The sequence below is a fragment of the Danio rerio genome, chromosome 16, assembly GCF_052040795.2.
Source record: "Danio rerio strain M-AB ecotype USA chromosome 16, GRCz13ab, whole genome shotgun sequence".
Taxonomy (NCBI): Eukaryota; Metazoa; Chordata; class Actinopteri; order Cypriniformes; family Danionidae; genus Danio; species Danio rerio.
In genome coordinates, this window is record NC_141036.1 from 37,110,294 (window position 1) to 37,123,732 (window position 13,439).

Genomic DNA, 13,439 nt, shown 5'->3' on the forward strand with positions numbered 1-13,439 from the left:
TTCAGAGTTAAAGTTCAGTTCAGTGTGGTTTAAAGTTCACAGTTAAAAGTCCAAGCACTGAAGAGCTCCACAAGTCTCAAACAAACCAAGCAAGCCAGTGGTGACAGTGGTGGGAAACAAACTTGACCAACAAACACCTATTAAATGAATGTGTGTAAATTGGAACAAACACCAACGCTAAATATTAAAATGGATATCAAGTGGCTTGCGTTTTGTTTGTAAAAAATGAATTACATTTTCTATATGAAATGTAAAGGGGAAAAAATCTTTTAAACTAGTTATGCATTGCAAATGTACGCACAACTATGTGTTTATTTTGAAAGTATTTAACACTTTTATTCAACAAGGACACATGCATTGATCAGAGGCATTCATAATGTTCTAAAAGATTTCTATTTAATATAAATGCTGTTCTTTTGAACTTTTAATTCATCAAAACTAAACTAAGTTGTGGTTTTAACCATATTAAATAGCATAACGGTTTTTAATAATAATAATAAATAAAACACTTTTTTGGTGCCTTATTAATAAAGAATCAGGTCTATTGTCTTTACCAGTGCTGTCATTGTTTCTACTCTGTATATGAGCACATCTACAGGAGTGACTAATATACCGTAATTGAATGAGATGGCAGGAATAAAATAACGCCTGAGTGTATAAGCTCATTTAGCTGCTGTTCACATGTCAGAGAGATGCAAACCCAGCCTTCCTCCCACATTCCTGGCACATCTTAGCTGGAAAGAATCTTATAATCCACATTCGGTCAGCATTAAAACAAAAACAACAACAACAACAGTATTGTGTTGTTCAATAGGATTACAGCATTTTACATTTAAAACAAACTACAATATTATTAAATATTATACTACATTTATTATTATTATTTATATCTGAGATCCTGATTAAAGCTCACTATTATAATTCCCACTTACATCCTTTAGCCATCTCAAGCATAAATGTCAGACAGGCCAGTGAAACACTGATATTAATTCTCATTTTTACAAATACTTCCATGTAAATACCGCCCAGATTAATGTCATCTGTCACATATCACTATCTGACCTCCTGACATTATTGCTTACCCTGTCTAGAAGCCTGTGTAATTAAAATCTCCACTTATCAAAGCGCATCACATCACGCCTGCACCTCCAGACTAATGGACCCTCGCTGCTTCACTTTACCCCTCCTTTCAACACCTCTCAAGACCCTGACAGATGTTTGAGCGACAGGCCCATTTCTGATGGGGCAGAGGCTCGACATTCCCAAAGCATTGGCTCATGTTTATTGCCTGGTATAAAACGCCTGGATCTCTGAGAGGGTGGATTTGTGAGCAGAGCTCAGGAAGGAAAGACTGTTGCATCAAAGTTTAAAGCTACTGACCAATAATGAGTCGCAGCCCAGAGAGGATCTCTTCTTATCGCAGACATTTCGAGGACTCCAGCAGCTCCTCTTACCAGGTGAGGGTCAGCAGCCCTTCTCCTGTTAGACGGGATGCTGGGAGGTGTCGTTCTGCCAGTTATACTCGTAGTAATGCCATGGCTGTCAGCAACAGCAGGGCAGTGGGAAGGAGGACCATCTCAACTTCTCGCAGTCAGCCATACTTGAATGGGTAAGCATCGCCTGTCCTGTAAATTGTAAAAATTGAACAGAATCAAATAAATCTTTAGTCATCACAACGTCCATCAATCAAACTGGCTAAAACTATTACGTTAATCATTGTATAGCTTAAAGATGTTGTTGAAACCTAATTAACTTATTAAAATAGGTTAAATATTAAGACTTTTTGTTGATACATGTTTTAGTGAAGGAGTAAATAGATATGGAGAACATCATGTGCATTAGACTAAATGCACTTTGAAAAATATGAAATATTTTTATGAGATTGATAGCAGGTCTAATACTAAGTTTTAAAAAAACATTAGGACAAACTAAATTTAGATATATGAATCACGATTATGTAAGATACATGCTCAGCATAATTGAGTACACCCCATTTTGAAAATGAATATTTGTACCCATTTCTCAGTGAATATAGGCAATGTATTTTGGTGCATTTAAACATCAGAGATTTATTTAACAGATATATTCATTAAAATAATGTTTTAGTCATCAAATGCTTTTAGAAATTGAAAGATAAAGAAATTAAATTAAAGCAAAATATTGCAAAAATTAAAAAAAAATATATATTAAAAAATGATATATATATATATATATATATATATATATATATATATATATATATATATATATATATATTTTTTTTTTTTTTTTTCTTCTCTTGATTTTTCCTTCTTTTTTAAATTTGTGTTTTATATTTTTCTATATCATATAAATTTGTGTGAAGTAGTTTTTGGACCGTTATCGTAAGTTATTTTGTTAGTTAAGCTCCAGATTTGGCTTCAGTACTAAATTAATGATCATAGATTTGTGAGTGGTGTACTTATATATGCTGAGCACTGTATTTTAATCATGCATTCTGTTTTTGACTAAAACATTCAAAAAATACTTCTATTATTTTATCAAATTAAAATACAAATAGTTTTTATCTTGCATAAAATGACGACTGATTAAAAAAGAAAGATGACATGTTTTCAAACTTTGTTCATTTTACAGACAATACAGTACTTTCCACTTTATTCACTTACTAATTTTAATTTCAGAAGAATGAATCAATATTTTTAAAATATCTCTGATTTTCAGTCACAACAAATGAATACATTGGTATTTTGACCAATTGTCATTTTCTGGAAAAGACTAAAACAATAGAACAAATTAATAAAAGAAACATTAGTTTATTTGTTACCCAAGTATGTTACATGAGTGTGTAGGTACTGTAATTAAATTAAATAATTTAAATCTTCATTTCCACCTTTGTCTCTATGTTTACTTATACTTGATTATGTAGTCCTACACTGTAAAACATTATGATCCATTAGTCCTGACAGCCTTTTTTTTAGGTCATTGTAACTTATTAAACTAAGTTAATCATGTTCTAATCTAATTTTATAAGTTACACAGGCTGTTTTAAGTTAGTCTAACATAAAAGAAGTTCAATAGACTCATAAGGTTAATTTGATTCAGCTTAAAAATTTAAGACAACCAGGATTTGTATATATTTGAATAGGCAACTTATTGTATACTGATTTACCTCTAATATTTAGGTTTAACCTGCATTTATTAAAACTTGATTGCTTGCAATTCTCTCCTGATTTAATTAGTACTATTCTGTTGTCTTCTTGCAAATAATTTCTGTTAGATTTATTGATGCGTAAGAAATCACACCTAGCCTCTAAGAACCTCAAGTGCGGTCAATGACAGTGTGACCTAATAAAACCCCAAGTGACAAATAAATGCATCTTCATCACATCAGCGACATGCTACATTGCATCCACTTCACAGTTGGTCTCATGGCATTTTACCTTGGAACTGAACTTTTGTGCTGCATCTGAATGAATGGCAGTGTCGGTATGGGTGCCATCTGTCTGAGCGGAGGAGGACCAGGGGCCGATCTGGACCAGGCTGCTGCAGAAAACCGTGAATTCCTAAGCACCAGAACCAGTGAGAAACAAGAGATGATCCTGCTCAATGACAGACTGGCAGCATATATTGAGAAGGCATGTATACACAAAATTAACCTATAAAAGCACGATTTCAATTAATACATTGTATGCGATCTAAAAAAAATTACTTGTTACATTTCATTAAAAAAATATTATTTATATATCGGAAACGAGCCTCATTTTTAGAGTCAGCTTTGACAGCATTTGTCTGATTTGGCCACGCTTAATCGGCCGCGCGCTCTGCCAGTGTGGAAATGCCACTGCTGGCGCACGAGATAAAGCGCATTATTTGCACTTCTGTGAGCATACGGACAGGGCACATAACACGCGTACTGTTTTCTCATTCTTCTGTCGAAACTAAGGTCCGGTCGTTGGAGCAGCAAAACAAATTGTTGGAGACGGAAATCGAGGTTCTGCAGAATCGCTTCTTGAAGCCCACCGGCCTCCGGCTGCTGTACGAGGAGCAGCTGAAGGAGCTGATGAGACTGGCTGACCAGATGAGAGTCCAGCGGGTAATGATCTTTCGACTGATATAAAGCATCAAAGACTGAAAATATAGCCTATTTATTAGCAACTGACTTGAAAAATTATACTCAATCTATAAAGGTTCAAATGCAATTCGTAAATTATTTTTATTTTTCGAAAAATAAAATGCCATAAAGAACCAAAAAAAAAAAAGTGATGCCATTAAAGTACCCTTTTATTCCCAAAAATAACCTTTTGGTTTGTCAGATTAATAATCTCATCCAGAAATTTATCAATGCCAATAAAGAAACTCTATTTTAAGAGGCATTCTGAGGCGATAAATCACTTTGAGGGCAAAATTTCGTCCATGATTTCGAGCTTTTTTGCATTTATTGGCTACGTGATAACGATATTTATTTTTAAGGACATTGCTATTGCTGCAAAAGATGCTATGGCGGGTCAGCTGGAGATGATTAAGGTTAAATATGAAGAGGCCTTGGAAATGAGGAAGAAAGCTGAGCTTGACATTGAAGCTTTCCGCCCGGTATGATTCCAAACGAACGTTCTCATAATAAACATTATTTGATTGTCTCAGGACGTTTTTTTTAAATAGCCTTTTTCATTAGGATGTGGACGCCGCCACTTCCGCACGCATTGCGCTGGAAAAGCAGCTGGAAAATCTGGAGGTGGAATTAGAATTCCTTCGAAGGGTTCACAAACAGGTAACTGAATCAGCAGTTAATAAATGGTCGACTCCAATAAGTAAACTATATATAAAACCTGAATGTTTTATATTTCAGGAAATCGAAGAGCTTATGAAACAGATATATGCAGCGCACGCCTCAGCAATGGACGCATACAGCCTGCCAGACCTCTCAAACGCGCTCAAGCAGATCCAACACCAGTATGATGACATTGCCGCTAAAAACTTACAGGTATTTATTTTAACATGATAGCATTATCAGCAACATGGGGAGCTTTTAATTAGTAATTTTAAATGGCTAATTTTTCCGAGACCTGTATGATTCTAGATACAATGTGAAATACTTCTGTTAAAATATTTTCCTTTCTATTTTTAAGATGAAAAAGGGATGACAATGGGGGCATTCTTTGTATAACTATCATGATTTTTTTTCTAAACTAGTTCTAAGAATTTTACTTAAACCCCAAATATGGGAATAATCCTCCAAAACTAAGTAATAAATGGGCAAATTTTTATGCAGGAAATGGATTCTTGGTACAAAAATAAATTTGATGACCTCAACAACAAAACATCAAAACATGTGGACCAGGTGCGGCATGTGAGAGAAGGAATTGCCTCTGCAAAGAAGGATGTAAGATTTAAGGATTTTCACTGTATATAACACATTTTTGTCATGTTACTTCTAGGGCAATTGCAAAATATTGTAAAAAAAAATAATTATGACGTTATTAATTATTTTCTCTTGCTTTAAAATACCTCCTAATTCTAGATACAAAACAAAGAGCGTGACATGGACTCAATGAACACCAAAAATGAGGCTTTGGAAGCACAGATTCGCGACACTCAAGATAAGTACAGGAAAGAACTAGAAGATCTCCAGGTGAGGAACTCCATCAAAGTATAATAAGACAAACTAATTTCAAATTAATATCAAATAAACACTTTGTTAAACTAAACAATTTGTTGTCAGGCAAGAATTGAGGCCTTGCAGCTTGAACTGAAGTCTTCCAAACAAAGGACAGCACTGCTCCTGCGTGAATACCAAGATCTGCTCAATGTGAAGATGTCCCTCGAGATTGAAATTACGACATACAGGTAGATTTCTAAACTTAAAAATGACCCAATAAAACAGCTTAAACTCAAAGAATTAATAGTTTCAAAATTTCAAATTGAGCAAGTTTATTTTCAATTATTTCGCCTTATTTGTCATTCACAGGAAGCTCATTGAGGGTGAAGACTCTCGTCTGACTTCCATGGTGCAGAGCATGCAGACCATGACGCTTATGAGTGGCAGCACAAGCGTTCACACTGTAGCAGCAGGGGCTGCTGATAGAGGGGGCAGAGGTCTTGCTGGTGGTCTAGGAGGAGACGTTGGTCTTGAATTTGCTGGAGGCCTTGGTGGTCCTGCCACAGGTCTTGAAAGAGGTGTTGGCAGGGGTCTTGATGGTTCTGCCACAGTCCTTGGAGAAAGTGTAGGTGGTGATGCTGCCAGAGGTGTTGGTGGTGGTCCTACCACAGTTCTTGGAGGACATGTTGATGGTGGTCTTGGAGGAGGTATAGGTAGCGGACCTGCCATAGGTCTTGGAGGAGGTGTAGGTAGTGGTCCTGCCACAGGTTTTGCAGGAGGTGTAGGTGGTGATCCCGCCAAAGGGCTTCCGGGAGGTGTGGGTGGTGGTCCTGCCACAGGTCTTGGAGGAGGTGTAGGTGGTGATCCCGCCAAAGGGCTTCCGGGAGGTGTAGGTGGTGGTCCTGCCACAGGTCTTACAGGAGGTGTAGGTGGTGACCCTGGTAAAGGGCTTTCAGATGTGGGTGGTGTTCCTGCCACAAGTCTTGCAGGAGGTGTAGGTAGTGACCCCGCTAAAGGGCTTCCTGGGGGGGTAGGTGGTGGTCCTGCTACAGGTCTTGCAGGTGGCGTGGGTGTTGATCCCGCTAAAGGGCTTCCTGGAGGTGTAAGTGGTGGTCCTGCCTCAGGTCTTGCAGGAGGTGTAGGTGGTGACACTGCGAAAGGGCTTCCAGGAGGTGTAGGTGGTGGTCCTGCCACAGGTCTTGCGGGAGGTGTAGGTGGTGTTCCTGTCACAGGTCTTGCTGGAGGTGTAGGTGGTGACCCCTCTAAAGGGCTTCCAGGAGGTGTAGGTGGTGGTCCTGCCTCAGGTCTTGCAGGAGGTGTAGGTGGTGATTTTGCCAAAGGCTTTGAAGGAGCTATAGGTGGTTCTTCTACCACAGGTCTTGGAGGTGGCGATCCAGCCAAAGGTCTTGTAGGAGGTGTAGGGGGTGGTTCTGCCACAAGTCTTGTAGGAGGAACTAGCAGTGGTCTTGGGGCTGGCACAGGCGTTGCAGGAGGATTTATAAATGGTGTCACTGGTGGGGTTAGCGGCATAGGAACCACAGTTGACTACACTGAAGAGCAAGCTGTGGAGATGACGGAAAGGAAGACTGTACTGATCAGGTATACAATATAATTAGCTTTCTATTTGGGCCAGGCTTTAGGTACATTTAACACAACATAGTTTTTCCTTTGATTTTTTTGACGTTTTAGGCTTCCAGAATACGAAATAAATTACATAAAAAAATATGTTTATAATGATCAGGTGCTTTTTCTATGGTGCTTGTTCAAGAAATTGGTTCCAATTCAGACTCATCGAGTCAAACGTACCTTCCATTGCTCACCTCTCTTTCCAAATAAGCTACTTAAAATTGAGATCTTCCAAAGTTGTATATAAGATTTATTTTTTGTTTTACAGGAAAATATTATTCCAAATATACCTTAAAAGTTTTTTTTTTTAACTTTATTTTTATACACTAAAACATTTTACAGAACAGAACATTCAGTGACAGCAGCAATTATTAAAAGAAAAAAAAAAACGACAGTAGCCGCAGATGTAAATAAAAATAAATAAAATAAAAAAACAACAACAAAAAAAAAAACATACAAGGTTTTCAGTTTCAAAAGAGCTAGAAATACTATGTCTTATTCAGATACAACGTGACAGGTGCCTATCTTTGTTTAAAAATATCCAGTTTTAGTTGAAGTTGAGCTGTCATATACTCCATTCTATATATACATTTAAGTTTTTCTATCCATTGTACTATTGTCGAAGGGTGGGGCTTCATCCAAATAATTGTTATGGTCTTTCTTGCACTTAGTAAAAGTATATGTAGTATATATCTCTGTTTTTTGTTATATATATCCTGGGGCAAAAGTTTGTTTTTAACTTAGTTTTTTTTAGTGCTTCTTGTTTTTTTTGTTTTTTTAATGAAATCTATTATTTTAAGAGTAAAAATATGTAGCATGTGCTTTTATCTCTCAAAATATCTTAAAGCAAGTAGGTGCAAAATAAAAAAATCTAATCAGGCACTACGTTTATAAACTTAAATGATCAAAGAGCTATACTGAGGATGTTTGAAAACAGAATTCATCTTTTACAATTCCACTTCATCTCACTGAGATTCTGCACTGTTTTTTTTTTCCCACAGAACCTTTAAAACTGAAGACAACATACTGGAGAGCAGCACACAGCAGAAATCATACTGCATCTCTGGAGCAGCAAGTGAAGAAGAGTAGTGCTGTTTCCTGCTCACCAAACATGTCTTCAGATTTGTGTGTCTTACAAAACAAAGAACAGCTTGCATTGCTTGTCCACAACTGGAAATAAAGCTCTGAGCATGACATCTTCTTTGCAGGTTTTGATTTTCCATTGTTCATACATGCAATCCACAATATCAACAGGTGTGAGACTCAGGGCACATTATGACTGTGTCGGAGGCTGACGATGAGAAAAGAAAAAGACAGGAAAACAACTTAAGATAAAGGCAGGGAGTGTGATCGTGTCACTCCATGCTCTGTTTATCACCTTGAATTGGCCAAAGGGGAAGCCCAAGCCATCATATGAACAGTAATGCCACAACATGAAGTCACATTCACTTTATGTCCCCATTCTATCCAAATCTGCCCTCTTTGTCTGCATCTGATCTATCCTGATCGGTCCACACTGGAACATGCCAAACACTCACATTGCCTGGAAGTAAGATAGAGATGTGCACTGGAGTATTTAAGCATAGCACTAAAAGCCATACAATGTAAGCAAAAGAAGCACATAGCAAACATAAAACACTTTCTGATACATACACCATGATGTGTAGCAGATCCTAGTTGAGCACTTCATGTTTTCAAAGACATTCTGAAATATACGATGTAAAATATGAAATAATTCGGTGCCATAAGATATGCATCCATCATAAACATTCAGTTATGAAACGTTTATATATTGAAGACTAAACTACATGTGTGACTATTGAATAAAAAAAATGCTTACAAGCACTACAAACATTCTAAAGGAAATCTAAATACAGAAGAAGTCTACAGAATTAGACAAACGTTACCAACATATAGTATTAGTTTTAAGCATATAGAAACAATAAAATGTACTTTTAAATTAGGTATAATAAAAACAAAATGAATATATTTTAATTTAAAAAGCCGTGAAAATGTATGATCTGTTACATAATTAGCATTATCTATATTAGTTAATGCTTATAAAACAGACTATTTCTACTTTTAATATTTATTAATATGAATGTTTTTATGCATTAATATGTATTAATATATGCATACACACTATTGTAAAATTACTGTTTATTATTTAAGGTGGTGATTTATGGCAAGGTTATTATCATACAGAACTGGGGGAAACATGAAGAATCAAGATAACTAAAAAAGTAATTAGAAGCAAAAGGAATAAGCCAGATTAAGGAATGATATTGCAGTTCTACAGTCATTTAACGTTCGTTACACACGGTTCCATAATAATAATTAAAATAATAATATACTACTACTACTACTACTACTACTATTATTATTATTATTATTATTATTATTATTATTATTATTATTATTATTATTATTATTCCCACCTCAGTGCAGTTCGCTAGATTGTTTTTAATTGACAGCGCTGGGACGATTCAGGGTCTTGAACACATCGGGTTAATCAATAGCCCCTCATTACTATTTTAGCTACGGTCATCACTTCCACAAGCTCATCCCACCCGAAACGGAGGCGCAATTATCGGCCAGTGCTTGCCAATTGCATTGTTTCTCTGCGGAAATGCACTGGATATTATGAAAAACCCAGAAACGTCAACCATGTCCATTAATGAGGGCACAACAGACAGGACAGTAGCTGATTTATATCATTAGCATGACTTTTGCCAGTCGTGTAACGTGCAGCCCAAGCTATAGGCGTTGTAAAGTTGTTTAGAATGTATGCATTACGGCATGATAAAAACGAACTGCCTGCATTATCAATATAATTAGCGGGCGTCTACTTGAGCGGCTCCTGTGACCTTTTAAAGACGGGAGCTATCCAGGGTCCTGCCAGGCACACATGCACATGTAATGCTGCTGAAAAAGATTTCATCCTGGTCGTTAAAAGTTATTATAATCAACTTGTAATTTAATTATTATATTATATGGACTATTATTTTAAACCACCAGGACTATTTTACAGTTATTTAAAGAATAATAAACAGAGTACACTTTAATTCAAAAAGTCCGATTTAATTATTTATTTATTTTTGTTTAGTTAACTTCTGTTATCACACATTTAGCCTGCCTGAATATTATGTCTGCACATTTCACAATAAAAAATATTATGCAGACACTCAAATGATTCAGAATGTTTTCAATTCATGGCCGAACTGAAAGAATCCCGTCAACGGAATAACTAATGATCTCTCTGTACATACCAGCACACAAAAGTCCCTCGGCCTTTTTCCCAGCATCCACTTAAATGATCTGAGCTGAGGATCAAAAGGGGGCAAAAGTTGGTGCTCTCTAAAACCTGAGAAATTCTGTCACTTTTTGCATATGGTTTTAGTGCCTTAATCCCAATTAGGCCCGGCTGACACACAACGCTATTCATTGCAAACCTCCCCTGAATACATTTGCCTAAAAATGAAGTTCACAAATAGAGCTGGCGGTAAAGGCGCTCGACAGCAGAGAGAATCGGATAGACTGGAGGTTCATTCTTACGCGCTCGAGTGAAAAAGCGTATGAATTTATAAGGTACACCGAAACATATCAATTCAGACGAGTTTACACCCTATTATGCGAGGCTTTTCAACTGGGACAAGAGAGTTTAAGTTGGGGAAATTCAGTTCAAAAGGCAGAGCTAACTTTGTTCAGGCTTTGAATACTGAAATGAAGCAGCCCCCTTTCTTTTGAAAGCATTTAGAAACGGGAGCACGCATGAACAGAGTCGAATCACTGGCCACTTATCTCGCCACTTTCTAATGCGACTTTGAATATTAGTCTGGGTTAAAATCCCAATCATGTCATCTGGTGGGACTCCCATACAAGCATAATTACTATTCAATCGCGTCACTAATGTCCCACCCGCATCCCCTATCTGCGACGCAGCTGGTCCGTTCTTTTGTAAGGCTTCCACTTTTCTATGCAACGAGAGCAAGTAGGTTGAGCGCATTAAGACAGGATTGCAAAATTAATATTTGTAGCCAAACATATTTTCGTTCATTGAAAAAAAAATGTTTATAAAAATTTAATTTTCTGAGATAGTTATTTTTGAAACTCAAAGTGCATTGATTGTTCCTTAAAGAAGAACATTATTTATAAATATATAAAAAAAATAATATATATATATATATATATATATATAGATAGATAGATAGATAGATAGATAGATAGATAGATAGATAGATAGATAGATAGATAGATAGATAGATAGATAGATAGATAGATAGATAGATAGATAGATAAACTGTTATTCGAAAGAGTCTTTAAAGAACTAAAAATGGAACTCTGCAATATCCTCTAATCGGAACCTGCGCAGAGCAGGAAAATGTTTTTTAGATTATTAAAAGTTCCTAAGAAAATGTTAAAGCGAATGAATTAGTTCCATAGCCTTTTGGGAACCTTTATTTATTACATTATATTCGGGATGCGACACAGCAACTTGTTTGATTTCAATACATGCGGTTTTCCTTATTTGCATTGAGACTATGTAAAACAGGAACGAAAAAAAAGCAAAAGCTTATACGGGGATTTTTCTATGGCAGAGTGTTTATGGTTGGGGTAAAAAAAAAAGTATTCTAGAGAGCTCGGTCATTGTGGGCCGTTCAGATAAAGTGGTGAACCCTTGGCACTCAAGCCCAGTTTGGACGCTTGAATGAGACCCCTGGTGGGACACTGCAGTTCTTCACACAGTCGCTGTTACCCTACATTCATGCTCCATTATTTGGCAACCTGTTAAATCAAATCCCACATTTAGCTCGAATTGTAACGCTAAGACCCTGAGAAAATGCTTCCAACCACCTGACTTTCAGCGTGTTCTGGAATGCTCCTTTCGGGTCCACAATATTGTTCCGAAATAAAGCTGCTGCCGTGTAATTAATGTGCCATCTCAAAGACAGAACACAATGCAAGCGTTCAAGCTATTTGATTTCATTTAATTTTCCATCCCATTTGCTCTGAACACTGCTTTAGCTCCTCAAAAAAACGCTTTGAGATGACTTTCACCCTTTGCTTTTCCCGGTTAAGAGGATAGAAAAGAAAACGTCCCCGTTTCCGCCTTTGTGCACAATTTATTAGCTGGAAAACTTCGACTTTAAAGACACAAGACGGGAATGAGAATGGGCCCGGCTGGTGTGAGAGCTGTAGAGGCCGGACCCGCTGTTGCAGAGCGGATGGGAACCAGTCACAAATGGCAACATTAATAAATAACCCACCACACAGCCGGCCTTTGCATGCGCCTATTCAAAAATGGTTCGCGTGTCGTTCACGCTCTTTGACTCATTAAGGAGCCCAAAGAGAAGACTCCCAGAAAGGAGCAGTGGGGTACCTATTCCTGAAAAAAGAAATCCCACCTCTGGTTCTCAAATTACAGCGGAGTGTCACTGGCAGAGTCGGCAGGGCAGAGGTTAGCAGGACATGTTCATGGCTTGAATTTATCGCCCACAAATTCTTGTTTCTTTCCCTCGGCCTCTGTTCGGCCATTGACGACCACGATCAAAGAGGTCAAATGAAGTTTTAAAACCAGCAGCAACAATAACACCAAAGACATGAAATGACACTCTGGTCCTGAGTGAGTCCTCTTCTTGACGCGTCTAAATTATTAAATCAATAAAATGGCCAAAAGAATAATAATAATAATAATTAAATCAACACTCTTAAAACTTTCTATGGAAAATCCTTAACATATATGGAAATTGTCTACGTCATAAATGGTTCTTAATGCTGTCAAAAAATACCCAGCATTTTTGTGTTTATTAAACGTCTAATAGACATCTAAACGTAGATATATGCTTGGATAAAACAAGGTTAAACTTGGGCTATCAGTGAAAAACTAATACACAAAGAATAGCCCAAGACTAGACTAGTAGTCAGTTCTGTTTATTTGATGATAGTCTAATTTTGGCCTATTCTTAGACTTCTATTAGATTTTCACTGACAGCCCAAATTTAGCCTTAATTGTTTTAGCCAAGACAAATGTTTAGACGTCTATTAGACATCTTTTAAAAACAAAAAAATGCTTGCTAAGTATAGACCTTGAAAGGCGTCACATTGAGAACTGTTCTCTTATAACTAGATTATTTAAACACGATTTTGTATTAAAAATATTAAACATATATTCTGTAGACTTCGTATTAACATACGGGCTTATTTACAGACCAAGTGCGTTAATATAGTCTAAAATGAG

General features: G+C 36.8%; 1 protein-coding gene and 1 long non-coding RNA gene across 15 annotated transcripts in view; one reads left to right on the top strand and one right to left on the bottom strand.

Moving 5' to 3' along the window:
• Positions 1–266: 266 nt before the first annotated feature.
• Positions 267–13,439, bottom strand: part of LOC137487925 (uncharacterized) — an 84,090-nt gene continuing 70,917 nt past the window's right edge. For 3 of the 14 annotated variants that reach the window (XR_015511652.1, XR_015511644.1, XR_015511645.1), the window contains 3 exons: positions 8,855–8,906; positions 8,580–8,744; positions 7,523–8,492 (listed from right to left, as the gene is read on the bottom strand). This is a non-coding gene — a long non-coding RNA (uncharacterized LOC137487925). Of the gene's footprint in view, positions 1,626–3,419; positions 3,543–7,440; positions 8,493–8,579; positions 8,745–8,798; positions 8,907–13,439 lie in introns of those variants that run through there. The other 11 variants (XR_015511657.1, XR_015511650.1, XR_015511647.1 and 8 more) reach the window with 8 other exon arrangements.
• zgc:172323 lies at positions 1,376–8,397 on the top strand. The gene is given in 11 exon segments (NM_001114427.1): positions 1,376–1,609; positions 3,461–3,614; positions 3,923–4,072; positions 4,450–4,569; positions 4,652–4,747; positions 4,826–4,960; positions 5,249–5,359; positions 5,498–5,608; positions 5,699–5,823; positions 5,945–7,174; positions 8,203–8,397. Coding segments are annotated over 11 exon segments (2,544 nt in total). The 5' UTR covers positions 1,376–1,385; the 3' UTR covers positions 8,291–8,397.